Source organism: Balaenoptera borealis, assembly GCF_965194805.1.
Source record: "Balaenoptera borealis genome assembly, chromosome: 5".
Lineage (NCBI taxonomy): Eukaryota > Metazoa > Chordata > Mammalia > Artiodactyla > Balaenopteridae > Balaenoptera > Balaenoptera borealis.
The window spans coordinates 137,395,003-137,415,390 of NC_138862.1; the positions used below are offsets into that span (position 1 = coordinate 137,395,003).

The following is a 20,388-nucleotide window of genomic DNA, read 5'->3' on the forward strand; positions in this document are numbered from 1 at the left end:
GCTGTTCAAGCGTCAGGCCTTCCCTCCGCAAGCACCCGCTTGATGGACTCTCCTGCCTCATCTTTTATTCTTGCAACTGTCATCCAGAGATGAGGCTTGAGGACTAAAAGTTTCCTGAAACTGCACAGTTCTGCACGGCAAGTCCTGGACTCCAGGTCTTCTGGTTCCAAATGTGGGTGGTGTAGGTTCACGACATCCCTTGACTTTGAACCCACCATTCCTGCCAATGTCTCTGAGATCACTGGTGCTCCAGGAGGACCGTGCTTGCTTCCTGTGAAGCCACGTGTCACTTCAGGTATTTCTAACAAGGCATATTCTCTGTTGTGCTCTGTCTCCCTACTTTGAAGTTTGGTCCACCCTTTCCATACACATTGAGCTCGATTTGAAAAGCACTCCCCCACTTCACCCCACCCCAACCTCCTTCACCCCGAGCCTGTTTCTACATCAGAGAGCAGGTACTTAGGAAATACAGTCTGAATGGCCAATGCGAGGCTTTCCCGCCAACATTAGGGCTGATTTTTATCTCCTGAGGAATAGAGGTAGGTGAGAGATTTCTCAGGTGAAGAATTAAGGGCTACTAATCCGATCAAGCAAATCCTGGATTGAGAAGTGGGAGGGGCGGGTGAAGGGAAGTACGTACAGTCGCTGACGGTCTATTGAGAGCCAAGGACTGAGTCCGGGGCTTTGTACTCAGTATTTTCTTAAAAAGCAAAAAGCAGATCACACAGAAAATATAATCAAGGGTCCTACTTTGCATCCAGCTGCCAGAATGGCTGAAGATCCTAAACTCAGCACTGGGAGAGGAGCAATCCGTAGGAAAAGCCAAGGGAAGACTAGGCAAATAACGTGTATTGCACTGAAGATGAGTCTTCGGGTCAATAAATAGTTCTCTTAAGTGGACTGAGTGTGCTCAGCACAGAGTTCCAAATCTGTACTGGTCTCAACCGTTTCTGGATTCTTCTCTTAGGATTTACCTCCCTGCCAGCCAGAGGCTGGCACAGAAGCATGGTTCCTCACGGTAAAATCTATCCTGTTCATGATATGGCTGCCACCTTCGGGTCAACCAGAAGAGACTCTGCACATATTTTTCAACTTAAAAGGTCTCTAAGCTCCAGTCACGGTTAGATGCCTTTGCCAGAATACCTATTTCTAAAAATAAAAGCAGAAACACAGCTAGGACCTCACTAATAGGAAATATCCTGGGGTTTCTGTAACCACCCCGTCTCATTTGGGAGCAATGAGATAGAAGTTTGGCTAAGATCATCCTAAAATAACATCATTTAGTCAGACAAGACCCTTTGAATTGGGTTGAAGATGGATATGTTCTTTGTGAATTTCAGGCCATAAGGTTTTGCCCACCTGAGGACTGGGGACAGTCAAGTGCCACACCTCAGCTGAGAGTGAAACACAGCCATGGCAGTGAACTCAAGCCTCCTTACCGCCACCTCAGGCCCCCTCCCCCCACTCACAAGCTCCTAGCTCAGCATGAGATGCTTGTGGTGGCCAAGAAGTCCTTGAGTCTTCGAGCTGTTGGTGGCAAGCCTGTTTCTACTGAGGTGGGGGGATGGGGGGGGGACAAGTCTTTTGCTTCCTGGGTCATCGCTGGAGAGGCCGGGGTTAGAGGAGGTGGAAAGGCAGCCTGGTATGGAGGTGGGAAGAACAGGTGTTGCAGTCAGACACAGTTTAAGAAAGACAAAGGATTTGGGAATGATCTTTAAAAAAGAGAAAGAGAGTGAAAGATATTCAGTTTGGAAAAGCATGTGGGAAAATGGAGAGAGCCATAAAATGGAAAACAAAATGATGCAAGATGAATCGTCCATACTGAGGGCATGTGATCAGGGATGTGTTCTCTGAGCCAGGAAAGGATAAGGTAGCGTACAGTTGGCTAAGTTTTTCTCAGTAGGTCTAGGGTTGGTGCAAGGAAGATGCTTCCAAGGCTTCTGGTAATAAAACCGGGGGGGAAATGCCTTCCACGACGAGACAGCGAGGCTGGAAAGAGGCTGAGAACAGCACTGAATGTCGCCAGAGAGCTTGTGAGCTCTCCACCCACAAAGCTCCTGCACGTGTGCCTGCAGTGTGGGGTTACGGACGCATGACAGCACTAGCAATACTTTAACTGAATCTTGCCCCGATTGTTTAAGTTCTCTTGCTCTTTGCTGCTTGGGGTCTGTCATGGGCCAGTATCACCAGGTGTCCTGGGGGCTGTTAGAAATGCAGATCTTCAGGCCCTGGCTCAGACCTACTGAGTCAAAATCTGCATTTTTAACAAGACCCTCAGGTGAAGTATATCTTATCCTTCTACAGAGGACTATGCTACCCACAATTAAATGCAGTGTTTCAAATTCTTAAAAGAATTACAAGAAGCTTTTATCACAACGTGGTTAACAGAGGGAAAGCTGTCTGGTGATCCCATTTTCCTCCTGTGTTTCTCAAATGTCATTAGTTAACTGCTTGCTGAACATTTCCAAAGACATCAATTGAACGTTGTTTTTATAAACATCAGCAAATCAGATTCATAAAGTTCTTGCAGAGGCAAACACACTGATTTTCAAAAATGGCCTCCTCTTTCAGCTAATTCTTGCATAAACATTAGGACAAGTACAAAATCAGTAAGGATGTGTGCCATAAAACAGCAGATCTGAAGTCCAGCTACTGATTCGAGTGTGGCCTCAGCAGGATCGTCAGTGGAAGAGAGCCCAAGGCCTGGGATGGGGTCTGGGCTCCTGGCACCAGCGAGCTGCGTGTCACTCATCCTGCCCGGGCCTCGGTTTCCTTATCTGTGAAATGAAGAATGGCCGAGACGGCCTGTTGGGCGTCCACATCTTCAACAGTCTAAGATCCTATGGGCTACAGAACTCTAATTTCCCTTAATTCATTGCATTTAACCCTCCCATTGTCTGTGTGAACCACCAATGAAAGGGCAAGCGGCAGGAAACGAGTGTAAATACCAAACAGATGAGGGGAAACACCTCCCCTGGGAGCAGGCAGGGTGAGCAGAGGCCCAGCTGCTCACAGATCAGAGAAGTGCAGGCAGCTCACCCACGTGCAATTAAATTACGTGTGAACGACGGCAAACCTAAAAATAGCCTGACTCAGCCACGGAGGTTCCTGCTGTCCATGGTTTTCAGCTCAACTGTCAGGAGTGACTATGGCAACAGAAAAATGAACATGTGAAAAAGTCTTCTAAAGTTGACGGGAAAAGTTTAGATTTAATAAAACACAGATTTTCACTTCCTGTCTCTAAATCTTTGAATTCACATAGCTCACTTATGTGGAGGTAATGAAATGGGAATTTTGGTAGAGTTTTGAGAAAACAAATACTTTTTCAGTGTTGGCTTCCAGAACTATAAGGAAATAACTGCTAACCAGTCAATTTTATTACCTCTACAATTAAAGGACCATTTAAACAAATGCCTTTATTTCATTTTTAACTGAGACGCTTTTCTCTGTATTTGTTCTGTTATAAAAATAGCCTTGAACTGTACTTGACATTTTAAGATATTATTTCATGTCTGATGATAACAGAGGCTGATATGGCATTCTCTTGAAATGAAAGGAATTTAGTGAAAATAATTAACATTAGAAAAGGGTGCAGAGCAGTAACTCCCGGGATGAGTATCTCAGGCAGCTCTCACGGCCCCTCCCCCTCGGGATGCCTCGGCGGCCTGCAGACGCACCACTCGGCTCTGACAAAGCTGTTTTTGCTCAAAGAGCTCACACACCTAATCTGAGGACCAGCAGATCGAAAAATCCAGCATCTTTTGGCATGATTTGATTGAGGAATATTCCAGTAGGTTTTGGGAAGTGTGGTACTGTTCCCAGCTCTCCCGCTAACTAGCGGCGGGGCCCTAGACCGGTCACTACTCAGCTCTCCGGTCATGGGCTGGCTGAGTTTCCCAGGCTCGTCCACCAGAAGGGACAGTTAAGAGTTAAGGGGAAAGAGGAGAGGATTTGTGCTGAAAACCCAACCTGTGCTGGGCTTTAAAAACATACTAGTCTTGGCAACCAACTGGCAAGAGGTTGATCTTTGTATCTCCATTTTATATATGGAGACGCGATCATAAGCAGGCTGATCTCACAAGTGACAGAGCCTGGTTTCAACCCTGTGTCTGTTTGATGCCCACGAGGCTGTCTCTCCTTCTCAGGTACCACTGTAACGACTCTTATAGCTGACTCTTGCCTGCAGTATAAAGACCGACCCCCAGGTGCTAGTTACGCGCACTTAAGGCATCTACAGATTTTCCAAGCATAGAAGACTAGGTCCCTTAGAAAGTCCCTCTATACTCTTCCTTTCACTCAGGCCACCACTGTTAATGGTTACTTTCACATCAAATATATTCTACTGTGCCACCTGCTGTTTTCACTTCATAATATATTATGAACATCTCCTTACGTTAATAAATATTTTAATCTTTATAAAGATTGCATTACTATATTATAATCAATCACTTAGTCATGGATTTTTCACTTGTGCCTATTTTTTTTTTTTTTTTGGTTGCGCCGCGCAGCTTGTGGGATCTTATTTCCCCGACCAGGGATCGAACCCGTGCCCCCTGCATTGAGAGCGCGGAGTCTTAACCACTGGACTGCCAGGGAAGTCCCACTTGTGCCTATTTTTGAACTACTTTAATAACCAGGAAAAACAGAAAAGTTCATATGGAAAAAATACTAGGGTATTAAAGTCATTTTTAAAGGATATAATAAAAAAAGTAGATCAAGAACTTCACCTCAATTAATCTTTGTGTTTTCCTCAAATTTTTGCTTACGGCCAAAACTGCCTACAACCCGGGAACACCCTTTAATAAACCAGCGTTATATATGCAGATGAAATAAAATGCACCTGCAGCCCCCAGGGCCACGAATTCTCTGTAGCAACCCTCGACCCCACTGTAAAAATGCAGTCATGCTATCTATATGGCAAAAAGAAGTCGACAGCCATGTGAAGGGATTCTGGCTGAAAGTGAAACATATACACAAAAACAAATCTAGTTTTGTGGTTAGTTGAAAATTCACAGCTGGGTATGGGCTTTTCTTTAATTAAAGTGCTTCCCCCTCCCATGCAATGAGAAAATGCTCTTCTGGTGCTGACTGAAAGAACAAAAATCAGAGCAAAAGCTGTTTGAAAATTCTGAGGCTTAAGTAAAGTTGCTTTAAAAGCTGCTATGTGGCCCAAACAACTTGGAAATATCCTACTCTAGGATTTTGCTAGAGTTCCAGTAAATCTTTTCAGTCACTTCTTTGTTCTCCTACTTTGGTCAAAACCAAAAATCAAGTAACACGAATGTCACCCATGTAGCTGCAGAAGGAAAAAATACACACATGTGCATGTGCACACACATATGCCCACACTTACTTTAAAATTAAAATTATATTTAAATAATTAACTAAAACTAGTTATGTAATACATATCAGTTATTTATACATAAACTACCTCTTCGTTACTTCTTTTTGATGCATTTTATTTTTTTATTGGAGTATAGTTGCTTTCCATGGCTGTGTTAGTTTCTGCTGCACAGCAAAGTGAATCAGCCATACGTATACACACATCCCCTCTTTTTTTTGGATGCCCTTCCCATTTAGGTCACCACAGCGCACTGAGCAGAGTTCCCTGTGCTGTACAGCAGGTTCTCATTAGTTATCTATTTTATACATCAGAGTGTATATATGTCAACCCCAATCTCCCAGTTCATCCCACCCCCTTCTTTTTGATGCATTTTAAACTGTGATGCTGTAAGATTCATGTAAAATCAATTCTATATGAATTTTAAAAATTGGTCATAAAGAAACATATAAATAGAGTTTTGAAGGGGGTGGACGCAGATGTGACGGGGAACGTCTCTTGCTGTGATTACAGATACTACCCTTTTGATCACCTACCGCCGTTTCTCCTGCTGCTTCCCTCTCCTGAGCCCTTTCTCTGGAGGAGGGGTCAACAGAGCAGAAAGAAGGCGGAGGATAGAACAGGGCCCAGCGAGCGGGAGGCCGCACGACACTTGGTTCAAGCACCTCTCCAAAGCCGTAAGAGAGCGTGTATTACTGGCTCCAGGCCAGTATGTTTTAGGCTACATCCAGACGACAGCCGTTCTGGCCACATGTCATGGACTCAGGACCTAGCAGGCTGGGTGATTGATCGAATCTGAGGTATAAAGTCTATCTTCATCCGTCCTAAGTTTTTTCATTCTTCTAAAAAAGAGGAAGAACGACTGAATTTTGGAGGCAAGTGAGGATTGTGTTCCTGATTTATTATTGAGACCAACTTGCCAGAGCAAAGTCAAGTACAGGAACTTAATTATCTGGATAATTTTGGCACCAGGAATTCACTTTGCCTTTGTCTCCATTACTCGGCCAATTCAAATGATTAGATTTTGCCTGGGCTGTCACTGTTATTCCTAAATAAAGTGTTTGTCTTTAATAAGCTTCGTGTTCCACAAACAACTGCTCCCTGAGTCTAGGAAAACCAGGGACTGAGCTTCAGGGCTGTCTTATACTTACAACAGTTATTTAAACACTCCTTTAAAAGGGTGAAAAGTAGGAATTTATACCATATGCTTGTACATGTGTGAAAGGTTATATAAGATTCTTCATTTTAACATCATTTGTAATGTTAAAAGATTGGCAACATCTTAGATGCTCATTAGTCTGGGGTTAAATGCATTATGATACAGCCATATAATGAAATTCAATGCAGGTGTAAAAAAGCACGAGGCCACTCTCTGTATTCATATAGAAGTGCTCTCCATAATATAGTGTTCAATGAGAAATCAAAGTGCAGAACAGTGAGAGGATTATGCTCTACTTGCACTCTGAAAGGATAAGTGCAGGGTTATATTGGTTTGTACAAACATAGTTTATTTCTGAAGGATAAACACGAAACTGATAAAAAATGGCTGTTTTCAATTGTCAAAAATAGGATTGAGCTGTGAAATATACATGATTTTCATCTGTTTTGTTCACTAGTATTTCTCCAGTGTCTAGAAAAGGGCCTGGCATGTTGCAGGCGCTCAATATTTGTGGAATAAAATGAAGAAAATTTTTAAAAACCGAACAAACATAAAGTCTATCTTCAGCGAAGGCCCCAGAGATGGGCCATGCTCGTGGCCCCGGCCAGTGGGAAGAGGCCCTGGTAGGTTCTCTTTGGTTTCCCCTCATAGGTGGGGTGCGTCCTGATTTCTCACAGTGCTTGGTCTCGCCACTTCTCCACACTCACCGGGCAGCATAGTGGCCATTTCCATGAGATTACATGTCCTGTTTTCCTAATTTGCTCCCAAACTACAGATACTAGACACTGGAGAACGGAGAAGGAAAGGATGTCCATAAACGGGCTGAAAATAACCACAGTATGGATTGTAAAAGTTCTGCAAGCAGCATGGAGTTCCTGAAGCAATACACAGGTGGTCCAGCAGAGACCACTTCTAATACAAAATACAGAACTTTCCCAAATGTAGAGAATAAGTCCTGAAGACTCTCTCACGTGACATATGGACAACTCACACATAAACTCAACTTCAAACTAAGACATTTCTTAAACTATAGGCACAGTCAGAAGTAAGAAAAGGTCAGGGTCCTGACATGCATTTCGGGCAGGTGGTTAAAAACATATACTTAAAAAAATAACGAAAGCACCGCCAAAATAATAATCACATGAGTGATGATAGGCAGGTTAGCACAAGAGTAGAGCTGACGATCTGATCTTGAAAGTTCAATATTTCATTTTGGTTTGGGGCAGAGAGATATTTACAAAGGGCAGTGTAGCCGTTAAGAGCTGAAATCTATAGTCAGACTGCTTGATTTTGAATTTCTCCTCTACTCACTGGTGTTATAATTTGGGGAAACTGTATTAATCTCCGTGCATCAGTTTCCTCATGTGCGCAAGGTGGATAGTAGCCGTACACCTACTGCAGCTCTGCTGGGTTACATGAGATAATTCACGTAAAGCGCTCAACACAGGCCCTCGCGGCCGGGCTGTTACCGTCACGACCGTCAGCGTGCCCAGGGCCAAAGTACTTCACTCACCAAGATGAGTGTCCATCACCTTTGCACAGTATTTGCACATGGCATCCAGGTCATTCAACTGTCCTTGAAGGAGGGAAATCTGGGCTTCTAATTCTTCTTCCTAAAATGAAGGGAGCAAAAAGATATGAAAATAAAAGAAAAAAAAAATCAAAGAAAATCCCCAAAGTCCTCCAAATGATCTGGACTGTTAAAGAGCCACAGTGTCTTTTCAGCCCTAGACAGAACAAAAGAAAGCAACAAATAAACAAGAGCAAACCTACTACTGCCACCACCAACAAACCAGAGTAAGGGTAAAGTGGAGGTTTAAAATAATCTGGACTTCTCCTAATTGAATGCCAGCTTTGTGCCACGTGTAGATGTTTACCCATACATACAACCTCGTATTACAAAAGTACATAAAATATCTTCAGTAACTACTGAGCCACACAAATTGAGAGAGTAAAGGGGATTTCAGTGGATCCTACTCCTTAGGCAGCTGGTACAAGACCATTACATTTTCTCACACACATTTGAGAAACCAAAGATTTCCATTTCTTTCAGACAAATCTCATCATTTTCTAGACAATGATAATCTGTTAAAACGTGAGATTTCCCAAAGCACTTGGAAAAGTTCTGTCCCCACAGCCCATAATTAGCTGCTCTTACGTTTCCTCTCTTGATAAGATACTAGAGGATTGTATTTATTTGACTGTTTCCAGGAAAAATACTCTGGGTGGGATAATTATCTAAACGGTAAAAGACAATCTAACTGTAACAAAAGGATAAAACGTGGGTTTTGGGGGGTTTTTTTTCTTTAAGAAAAAAAGGAATACATGCAAAAAAGTTCCCAAGGAAATTTCGAAGATTAAGGGAGTTTTTCTCAGAGAAAGAGAGTAATCCTCAAAGCTGGATGAGGCTAGCAAATTGATTTTCCAGTGTTAGACACTTATCTTTTCACATAAGAATCCTCTGTGTCATCAAAAAAAAAAGGGAAGAGAAACCTCCCAAGAGATATTTTTTCTTAGAGACTGAATATAATTTGACACATAGATGGAAATTAACAGTTGAAAAGGTTACTTGTAGGTGTACCACATTTTAGCGATACACATACGCAGCACTGAAAAGCACTGTTTTTAACGGCTGCCTGGAGGACGAGCCCTTAGGAAGATGCATTTAAATGTGTGACGCAGAAAACAGACATAGCCATAGCTCTAAAAACAAATTACTGTGAAATGCGCACGTAGGATTACACAAGCATGAACCATGTACTTTATACATCCCACAAGGCGAAGCAGCCTGTCTTCTGATACTCAAGTAAAGACAAATGCAACCAGGAGAAGTTCAGCCAGGGAATGATTACTGGGGCCTTGGGTAGGTGGTTTCAGGGCATTTTTCTTCTCCTTTTTCTCCTTTGTGTCTGCACAAACTTGAGTTTCCCCGTTCTATCAGGACCCTATAGGAATTACAGAAAGACGGCTACATCTGTTGGTTAACCCTGGTTGTGGTTCGTCTCCAAAGATGGCCACCATCCATGCCTTCCCTCCCTCAATGTACATGCTGTTCCACGCATCAAGAGGTAGTGTCTATTTCTCCTCCCCTCGAATCCTGGCTGGCCTGTCACTTGCCTTGATCCAGAGAATGCAGCAGAAGTCAAACTGCTCCAGCTGGGGGCTAGGGTAAGAGGCCTGCCAACTTCTGCTTTAGAGGAACACAGCTACCATAGTTAGCTGTAAAGAAGCTCAGGCTAGGATACTGAAAGAGAGGAGAGACAATATGGAGAGAAAGAGGCCACAGGAGAAGCAGTGAGGTTCTAGACACGTGAATGACGTCTTCCTGGACCTTTCGGCTCAACCTGTCTGAAGCCAGCCAAATGAGTAACTCAGTCAGCATCACGTGGAACAGAAGAGCAGCCCAACCCAGCCTTGTCCCAGTGCCTGACCGGTAAACCTATGAGAAGTAACAATGCTGTTTTGAGGAGTGGGGTTTTGGGGTGGTTTGTTACGCAGCAACAGATAACTGACATAGTGACGGAACGGAAAGAACACTAGATCGGTATATGGCACGAGGAAATCTGAGTTCTATTCCCGGTCCTGCCATTAACAAGTCATGCAAACTTAAGTAATCCTCCACCCAGTCTGGGCCTAACTTTGGCACTCTCTGGAGAAGGCAGAAGTTAGGTACTTTGCTCCCAGGGAGTTTACAAGCTTGGAGTTGGAATAGGAAAGGTATATAAACTAGAGGATGAGGTAGAGTACATGCAAGTCTTATAAAGAAATAAGAATAACTGCCCTGGGAACCCTGATCCCAGCCTCCTGTCCCTCCTATTGAACAAGTCACCTTTTCAACGTGTCACAGATACAAACCCAACTGGAAGAGTCTAGAACTGCACTGAGGCCAGTTCGTGGCAGTCTTTTGAAAGACGGGGACCCAGGTATGGCCAGAGTCTGTCCTTGCACTCGGCTACCATTTGGGGTGCTGAGAGCCCGGAATGGACAAAGGACACCAGGAATGTACCACCTCCTGGCTTAAACACCTCTTGTCTATTTACTCTATGTATTAGTATTTAGTTTGGATTAAGCCATCATTTCTTATAAGATGCAAAAGCCCTTGGGAGCCTTAAACTGCAGCAGTCATTCCTACCTCAACGGATTTATTGTGTTCAGTTTGTTTTCTTTTTAAAAGTTGGGAGGGAAGAAGAGCTGGAGGTGACACAGGCCTTGCCTGTGGGTGGTGAGGCACTGACAGCTGGAGGGAAGTATGGAGCTCAAGGGGGTCTCTTCCTCCAAACACGTTAGTTACCGTGCTGGTAGGAACATGACTGTAGGGAAAATGGGCTGAGACTGGCGCCCTCTGAACTGTGCAGTTCACAACCTGCACAAGCGTACGGGGCAGACCCGAGAGCACGGCAGCCGGAAGCGCATGCTGGCTGAGCACACAGGGATATAAGACACAGTCTTCCATGCGTGCACTTTTGCTTAGGACACTGATGGCAAGTGAAGAGCATCTTGCTTGCCAAAATCCTGAGTAAACCTCAATACAAATGGAATCTGCTCTGTAGAAAATGGCAGTTTTCATTAATTTAAACCTTTTTTTCCCCAAAGGAAAGCTGACACAAAAGCCCAATTATGAGATAAGCGGAGCATTCTGGTTGAAACAGGTTGAGGGGCCCAAGAACCTCTTCCGTTTGAAAGTTTGAAGTTCAGTGTATGATCTCTCTAGAGTTTGCTTAATCTTAAAATATTCCTAAGCCCTTCAACAATCACTCAGACTTTATAAATAGAAATGGCATCACTTGGAGGCAAAAGGGTGGCTTGTCATTTATTCTTCACTCTTTCATATAATTACAGATAAAAGAAGAGCCGAGAATCAAGCTTCTAAAATTGTGGGAACTGACTTTCCGTTTCCATCTTAGCTTCTCAGGCTCCACATGCCTCCCGACTAACATGCTTCAGACACTGACAGCTTTAGTCATTTGTTTTCATTAATGGTCCTCTAATCAAAAACAAATGCTTGGCTAATTGCCTTGAGGTTTTATGAAAACAACCGGTTAGTGTCATTTCTATGTATAAATAAGACATGAAGAGAAACGCTTACTATATTTACTTTCACATACATGTTCTGTTACAGGAGGGAGGATGGTGAAACAGGGCGGAATTCAGGGGTAGACACACCTGGGTTTGAATCCTCTTTCTACCAGTTACTGGCTGTGTGATCTTGAACAAGTTCCTTAATTTCTTGGTCCCCTCACCCCCGCTTGGCAGTATTGGTGGGAGAACCAAATGATAACACATGGAGAGTGTCTGGCAAAGAACAGGTACTCCATAAAGGCAATTATTCTTTTTTTAAACATTTTTTTTATCAGGTCAAAACAATAAAATGGATTTTAAATACAGAGGTCTATGATTCACTCTTAGTTTAAAACTTTTATGTGGTTCAGCCCAGAAAGATGAATTAGGGCTTGGGAGCCCATTACTGTCTTAAGTTCTGGATAATGAACTGATGTGTAAGGCAAGAAACTGATGGAGGATTATGAAGTAGGGTGGTGTGCAGACCACGTGTGCAACACAGCACCAGATGGACCTGGCAGCCCTGCAGAGAAGGACCAAGGACGAGGGCCGCCCCATCAGAAGAGGAAAACAGCTGGCATCTGACCCTTTTATAGTGGTTATGATATGCCTGACCCTGCGCTTCACGTGCATGAACTCATTTAATCCTCACAATAAACCTATGAGGTAGACCCTCTCATCATGTCCTACAAGAAACGTGGTCTCCTCTGTAAGTCACGTTCTCTGGAAGTGATGCCAAGGTTGACAAAGCTGTTTGAGAACCCAAGTCACTTGACCCACTACTCCTATTTCCCCAGGTATATATACTCTTTCTTATGCTTGATTACTACTAGGACTTCCAAGGAATAACCTCGTATCTCAAGTTTCCTTTAAGAGAAATTCACTATTTCCAATGTTAAGTCCTAACCCCAAATGGCTTACTAAATTATTTTCCTTCAAAAACACTCAGGTATTGGCTGTGTTCCATTTAGTTTGCCGAATGATTTTTGCTTGGACTGTATCTGGAGAAATGTTTTTTGAATTTGCTTTTTAAAAAGTGGTGCTTCATGGAGTTTAAAAGTGGTACATTAACGACTAGCATGAATAAAGGCAGAACTGTCCATTCAAAAAAAAAAAAAAAAAAGTGGTGCTTCTACCACCATTCACCCCCAAATAGTTGATGCATCATTACACTTCCACTCACATATTGTATGTCTCAAATGTCTAAATTGTTTTATAATATATGGATTTTATATATCAATTTTGTTAAATGCTTCAACATCTTTATGTTCTTTCTGGGTTAATAACAGGATGAGATTTTGTAGTTTATTGTTTATTCACTTACTAATTAATTTCTTCAACAAATATATTCATTTGTATTGTGCTGGCCCTTGTGGGAAATATAATAACAAACGAGACATGTATTCCAACCTCTGCAAATTTAGCAGGAGGTCAGACCTATATACATCAAGCCAAGAGAGGGGTCAGGGAAGTTTTGCAGCAGATATGAAAAAAGAAACTTCACAGTTATGGGGAGGGCAGATGGCTTCCATAGAGGTAGAAATGAAGGCAGATTTTCTGGAAGAGGCAGCATTTCTGATGGGTCTTGAAGAAGCGGGACTTGGCTCAGAGGAAACGAAGGAAGACGTTTTAGGAGGCAGGGACCCAGCGAACAAAGGAGTGGAGTCAGAAAAGTGCGGGACAAGGGCAAAGCGCCTGTCACTGAGTCGAGGAGGGGCGTGGAGCACAGCAGGCGCGGGGGATCGGCAGGAAGCCTCCCCCTCCCTCCCTTCCATCCCTGTTATGTTTCTGCTTCAGACACTGGTGTTTCGGGGGCTGGGGCCCAACGTGCGGACTGCGGTGCCCACTGCCCTGACACGCTGCCCTGCTCGCGATCACACAGGCGGCAGCAGGGTCCTTGTTCACGGACTAACGGAGACCCCGGCGCGCTCGGTTTGGAGAAAAGTGGGGCAGGAAGGGCACCAGGGTGGAGTTCCGCCGAGCTTCCGAGCGGGGTGTCCTCAGATTGCAGAGCGGCAGACAAGCAACCGACACGCACTGGCAGGCAGCAGGAACAGGCTAAATATAGCAGCCAGAAGACAGGAGAGACACCCCGTCGTCGTCGAGCAGATGGGTGAACAAGGAGTGGGAAGTGAAGGAAACGGAAAGTCTCCAGGAGGAAAAGTGGGAAGGCCTCAGATGTTCTGAGGAAGCTGTGGTTACACAGGGCAAAATACACACATGGTGTGGATGGGACCCCAGCCGGAGCATATGGTGCCAGCAGAGGAAGACGCCACTGGAAAACACAGACGAGGAGCACGAAGAAGGCTTTTCAGGAGCATAAAAATCAGTGCTCCGGGTGTGTGACGCAGGGAGCGAGCTGGGGCCCAGTCACCAGCCCTAGCATCAGTGTGTATCACACCCACACGGACCGCCTCTGTGACCCCCACCCGAGAGCCGAGCTTGCTGAGCCTCAGTTTCCGGTTTATAAAATGGGGATAAAAATAACCCCTATCTCAGCTGATTGTTGGGGATTGAATTACACGAGATATTCCAGATGAAGTGCTTTGCACAGTGCTTGGTGAATGGTAAACGCTCAGTAAATGTTCCTTTTGTTGTCTTTAGATTATTAATACAGTTTCTATAAAGTTATTCCAAGGAATTATGGACACAGGCAAAAACAACTCCCAGGAAATTCCTCGTCCTTTCGACACAGATCCGAAATGTCTAAGGACAGGGGACTCGGTAACCTGTGGTACACACTGATGCACAGAATATTAGGCAACTTGAAATTAAATGTTCTCACAGGAGAACATTCAACAATAACATATATACTGACTGGAAAAGTAGTAGGTAAAGAATGACTCTGTTTTTGGAAAAAAGGGGAAAGACATTCAGCAAACTGTTTATATTGGTTATTCTCCAAACGGTGGGATTGTAGGTCATTTTCCCTCTTATTTTTTCTGGATTTTCTACGGTGAAATCAGATCATACTTTTGTAATCATCAAATCAAATTATTATTCAAATAACATAATAGAGAGAAAATAAGAAAAAAAAGTAAAAGGTGATTACTAAGGAGAAAAAGGAAATATTAATATTTTTAAATTACCAAAACTGATTCCAAATCAAACTGTAAGCAACACTGTAGTCTAAACAAATCTGTTCCCTAAACAACACCAAGCAGTAAGAATAACTTAAATGAAATAATTTGAGAAAAAGTAAATGATTATAATATCTTGTCCAATGTACAATGTGCAAGCAGCACTTTCAGGCTAATGGCTCCTTTCTCTGCACTTAAAGTGGGAACATCACTGGATGCTCTTCTTCATGGGTTGCCTAGAAAGAATGTGATTCTTAAAGACACTTAAAAAAGTAACGATGGTTATCAAATTTCCCCAGTAAATAAAACAGTTCCTATTTTCAGACAGGATGTAAACAAACATGTTAAATGTGAATGAAAAAGGCCTTTTTGAAATTTTGAACTGAAACTCAAAGCTTAAGGTATTTAGCAACTCGTATCATTTCAGTGCTGGAATTTTCTTTAGAGATAATATATTTCAACCCCTTATTTTTATAAATAAATTTTAATATGGCTAGGTGGCTAGCTAGGAGCAGAACTTACACAAGCGGACTTTTTTTTTCTCAGCCGCTGAAGCAGTGCTATGTCCCAGCACTGAGACACATACCACCCGTGGACACCAGAGATGCCCTTCCTCACAGGATGGGTTTTCATAACAATCACGGAGGCCCTTCCCTCCTCCCCATGTCAAGCTATAATGGGGTGATGCTCCTTCCAGCCTCTTACAGCCTAGAACAAAGGTGCTAAAACCTAAACTTGACAGTACTTTATGAATTTTCATACTTTAGTTTCCTCCAGCAAGCTGAATAAAACAACCACATTAAGGAATACTGCCCTGGGTTAGACGGGGGAGTAGGAAACACCAGAAATCTGTCTCCCCACCTACACAATAATTGCACCAGCAGAATCTGCGGGATGTAACTATTTTGGAATGCTGGAGTCTATTGAAGACTGTCCACTTCCCGGGGAAGGCATGGAGGGTAGACTGCAGTTAATTTCGGTCCATTTCAGCTCTTAGCACAATAGGAGCTACCTGGGATCCCCACCCCCTAGCCCTGTGGCAGGCAGCTGTGCCCTTGTTCTTAGAGCAGCTTGCATGCAGCTTGTGGGAGCCAGAGTGGGCAAAAAGGACCCTGCCCTTCAAATATCAGGGATCTGTGCTGATCACTGATTGCTGTTTCTGATCACAGAGGTGCAGACAAAGAGGAGGGTGGGCATTGTCACACCTCCTTCCATTATTGCAAACTTCTCCCTCTCCAGATGAAGTGACTTCCAGTGGATTTAAGCAGCCTGCACCCTTTATGCCCCACTTCATTTTTCTCTTTCTCCCCTTTGGGGAGCCAGACATTAAAGACTAGGACATTTATTAGATACTTAATGTTTTGTAATAACCTATAAGGGAAAAGAACCTAAAAAAGAATATATATATATACATATATATGTATATATGTATATATATGTATATATTTATCCCTAGGATGCAAGGATGGTTCAACATATGAAAGTGTGAACAACACCACATTAACAAAATGAGAAAAAAACACATGATCATCTCAACTGGTGCAGAAAAAGCATTTAAAAAAATTCAACACCCTTTCATGATAAAACCATTCAATTAACTAGTGAAAGGAAGGTACTTCAACATAATAAAAACCATACATGAAAAATACCACAGCAAACATCATATTCAATGATGAAAGACTGAAAGCTTTTCCTCTAAGATCAGGAGTAGAAAAAACAAGGATGTTCCACCTTCACAACTTTATTCAACACTGGAAGTTCCAGCCAGAGCAATTACACAAGAAAGAGAAATAAAAAGCATTCAAATTGGAAAGGAAGAGATAAAACTATCTCTGTTTTTAAATGACATAATCTTATATGTAGAAAACCATAAAAATTGCTGAAAGAAATTAAAGAGAAATAAATGGAAATAAAATTCCAAGGTTATGGATTAGAAGACTTAACGTTGTTAGAATGTCAATACTATCCAAAATGATCTACAGAGTCAATGCAATCTCTATCAAAATCCCAATGACATTTTTGCAGAAAGAGAAAAATTCAACCTAAAATTCATATGGAATCTCAAGGGACTCTGAGTAGTCAAAACAATCTTGAAGAAGAACAAATCTGGAGGACTTACACTTCCTGATTTCAAAACTTACTACAAATTTACAGTAATCAAAACAGCATGGTACTGGCAAAAAGACAGACATATAGATCAATAGAACAGAATAAAGAACCAGAAATAAACTCTCACATATAGGGTCAAATAACTTTTGCAAGGGTGCCAAGACCATTCAACGTGGGAAAGGACAGTATTTTCAATAAATGGTTCTGGGAAAACTGGATATCCATTTGCAAAAGAATTGAGTTGGACCCTTATCTCTCACCATAAACAAATAATTAACTCAAAATGGATCAAAGACCTAAATGTAAGACATAAAAACTATAAAACACTTAGAAGAAAACAGAGCAAAACTTCATGATGTTAAATTTGGCAATGATTTCTTAGATATGACACCAAACACACAGGCATTAAGAGAAAAAGTAGAAAAACTGGACTTCATGAAAATTACAAAAATTTTGTGCATCAAACATTTTTTTGTGCATAAAAAACTGTGCACAAAAAATCAAAAAAATTGTGTTTTTGTGCACAACAGAGTAAAAAGGCAGCCCACAGAATGAGAGAAAATATTTGCAAATCATATGTCTGATAAGGGATTAATACACAGAATATATAGAGAACTCTTAAAACTCAATAGTAACAAAAACAAAAAAACCCAACCTGATTAAAAAATGGGTTAAGGACTTGAATAGATATTTTTTCAAAGAAGATATACAAATGGCCAACAAGCACATGAAAAGATGCTCAACATCACTAATCATCAGGGAGAGGCAAATCAAAACCATAATGAGATACCATCTCATACCTATTAGGATGGCTACTATCCAAAAAGCAGATAATAACAAATGTTGGTGAGGATGTGGAGAAATTGGAACCCTTGTACACTGCTGGTAGGAATGTAAAATGGTATAGGCTGATGTGGAAAACAGTATAAATGTTTCTCAAAAATTAAAAATGGAACTACCGAATGATCCAGCAATTCCACTTCTGGGTACATACCCAAAGTAGCTGAAAGTGGAGTCTCAAAGAGATATTTGTACACCCATGTTCACCGAAGCATTACTCATAATAGCTAAAATGTGGAAGTAATTCAAGTGTCCACTGACAGATGGATGGATAAGCAAAATGTGGTAAGTACCTACAATGGAATATTATTCAGCCTGAAAAAGGAAGGAAATCCTGACATATGCTACAACGTGGATGAACCTTGAAGACATGCTAAGCTAGTCACAAAATTACAAATACTCTATGGTATTTACATACAGTACCATTTATATGAGATACTTAGAGTAGTCAAAATCATAAAGACAGAAAGCAGAATGGTGGTTGCCAAAGGAAGGGTGGCGAGGGAGGCGAGGGTTATTGTCTAACGTGTACAGTTTCAAATTTACAGGATAGGCTGAGTGATGGAGATGGACGCACAACACAATGAAAGAATTTAATACCACTGAACTGTACACTTAACAATGATGAAGATGGCAGATTTTATGTCCATTTTACCAAAATAAAAAAAAAGAATACTGCCTTCTTATAAAGTTAAAAATGGCCTGCCCTAAAATAAGCGTGGCCAGGTGAGGCACGGGCCAGGCTTCTGCCAGCCGGGCTCTCTGACCACGCTCCCTCATTCGATCACTAACAGGGACCATCCGAAGCTGTTCCCCGCAGCAGCCCACGAAGAGCTGCCAGGGCAGGGCCACCAGGTGAAATAGAGGGAGAAACTTACTTTTCCATGCAAACATTTGCTGTACTGTCTTTTAGCAGATCCCTCAAGTTGACCAATTACATATTAAATCCACATTCACTTCATTGGTTTCCATGTGGCAGTGTTCCAAATATCCTTTTGAAGTCAGGTGTGGGCAGTTAAAATAATTAACTCCAATCACGTGCTTGCCGTGGATGGGACAGGGGATACAGATTGTTTATAAACAACAATTTACAAGTAGAACATGTGAAGCTCACAAAATTTAGAGAGAGAAGTTTCTTCTTATTCCACTTCCTCTCATAATTTTTACTGAGGAAGTAAAAAACGATCGTAGTTTCTTACCCCATTTTACTTTTCTGGGCTCTGATAAGGCAGAAATTACCGACTGTCCAGGCATGACTAGTAACTTTTTTTTTTGCAGAAGAGAGTTAAAACACAGCTTCTCTGTGCTTCAGTACTCTCATCTGCAAAATGGGCGATAATTACAGAACTGACCTAAGAGTCTTTTGAGGGTTAAAGGAGCTAATACATGCAAAATGTCCTAATAGTAGAGTTGACACATGGAAAGCACTTACCCATCACCCACTAGGAGAACATGTTCACACCGGGATGCATCTGAAGCTGACTTTATCTACAGAAAATCTCATTTCTGATTTGGTATTCCGTTAACCTTACTCAGACTAATTCTTTTCAATCTTTAATATGCATTGAAAATCACCTGGAGAATGTCTAATTTAGCAGGTCTGAGGTGGGGCCTGAGAGTCAGTACTTCTAACAAGCTCCCAGGGGACGACTACATAGCTGGTCCATGGACCACACTCTGAATGGCAAGGATTCAGACTTCTGAATACAGCTGCCAACCTCTCTGGGAAGGCTGTGAAGCACTGTACTATTTCCCTGCTCTAAGGCGGTTTTAACAGATGCCTGCATGGTTAGATGCCTATTTGGTTAACAGTCCAAGAGACCTCATCTCAGCCTGGAGTAGGCTGCAGGGAGGAGAAGCAGGGTGACAGGCTCCCAGGACAGCTTTCCAGTGTCCCTATGCCAGTTCTGCCCAGAGTGGCTTCACTGCTCTATTCAGAACTAATTCTTACACTGTTTGGGGTCAATTTATTCTACTGTAAGTACAAGCACTTATTTAAAAAAAATTGTTTTAACATCTTTATTGGAGTATAATTGCTTTAAAATGGTGTGTTAGTTTCTGCTTTATAACACAGTGAATCAGCTATATGTATACATATATCCCCATATGTCCTCCCTCTTGCGTCTCCCTCCCACCCTCCCTATCCCACCCCTCTAGGTGGTCACAAAGCACTGAGCTGATATCCCTGTGCTATGCAGCTGCTTCCCACTAGCTATCTATTTTACATTTGGTAGTGTATATATGTTAATGCCACTCTTTCACTTCGTCCCAGCTTACCTTTCCCCGTCCCGGTGTCCTCAAGTCCATTCTCTACATCTGCGTCTTTATTCCTGTCCTGCCCCTAGGTTCTTCAGAACCGTTTTTTTTTTTAGATTCCATATATATGTGTTAGCATACGGTATTTGTTTTTCTCTTTCTGACTTACTTCACTCTGTATGACAGACTCTAGGTCCATCCACCTCACTACAAATAACTCAATTTCATTTCTTTATATGACTGAGTAATATTCCATTGTATATATGTGCCACATCTTCTTTATCCATTCACCTGTCGATGGATATTTAGGTTGCTTCCAGGTCCTGGCTTTTGTAAATAGAGCTGCAATGAACATTGTGGTACACGACTCTTTTTGAATTATGGTTTTCTCAGGGTATATGCCCAGTAGTGGGATTGCTGGGTCGTATGGTAGTTCTATTTTTAGTTTTTTAAGGAACCTCCATACTGTTCTCCATAGTGGCTGTATCAGTTTACATTCCCACCAACAGTGCAAGAGGGTTCCCTTTGCTCCACACCCTCTCCAG

General features: G+C 42.3%; 1 protein-coding gene across 20 annotated transcripts in view; it reads right to left on the bottom strand.

Moving 5' to 3' along the window:
* The window catches only part of TBC1D5 (TBC1 domain family member 5), a 530,543-nt gene that overhangs the window by 13,964 nt on the left and 496,191 nt on the right, over window positions 1-20,388 (bottom strand). For all 20 annotated transcript variants that reach the window (XM_082392668.1, XM_082392665.1, XM_082392670.1 and 17 more), the window contains one exon: window positions 8,014-8,113. In XM_082392668.1, coding sequence (XP_082248794.1) covers window positions 8,014-8,113 — 100 coding nt within the window. The remainder of the gene's footprint in view (window positions 1-8,013; window positions 8,114-20,388) is intronic.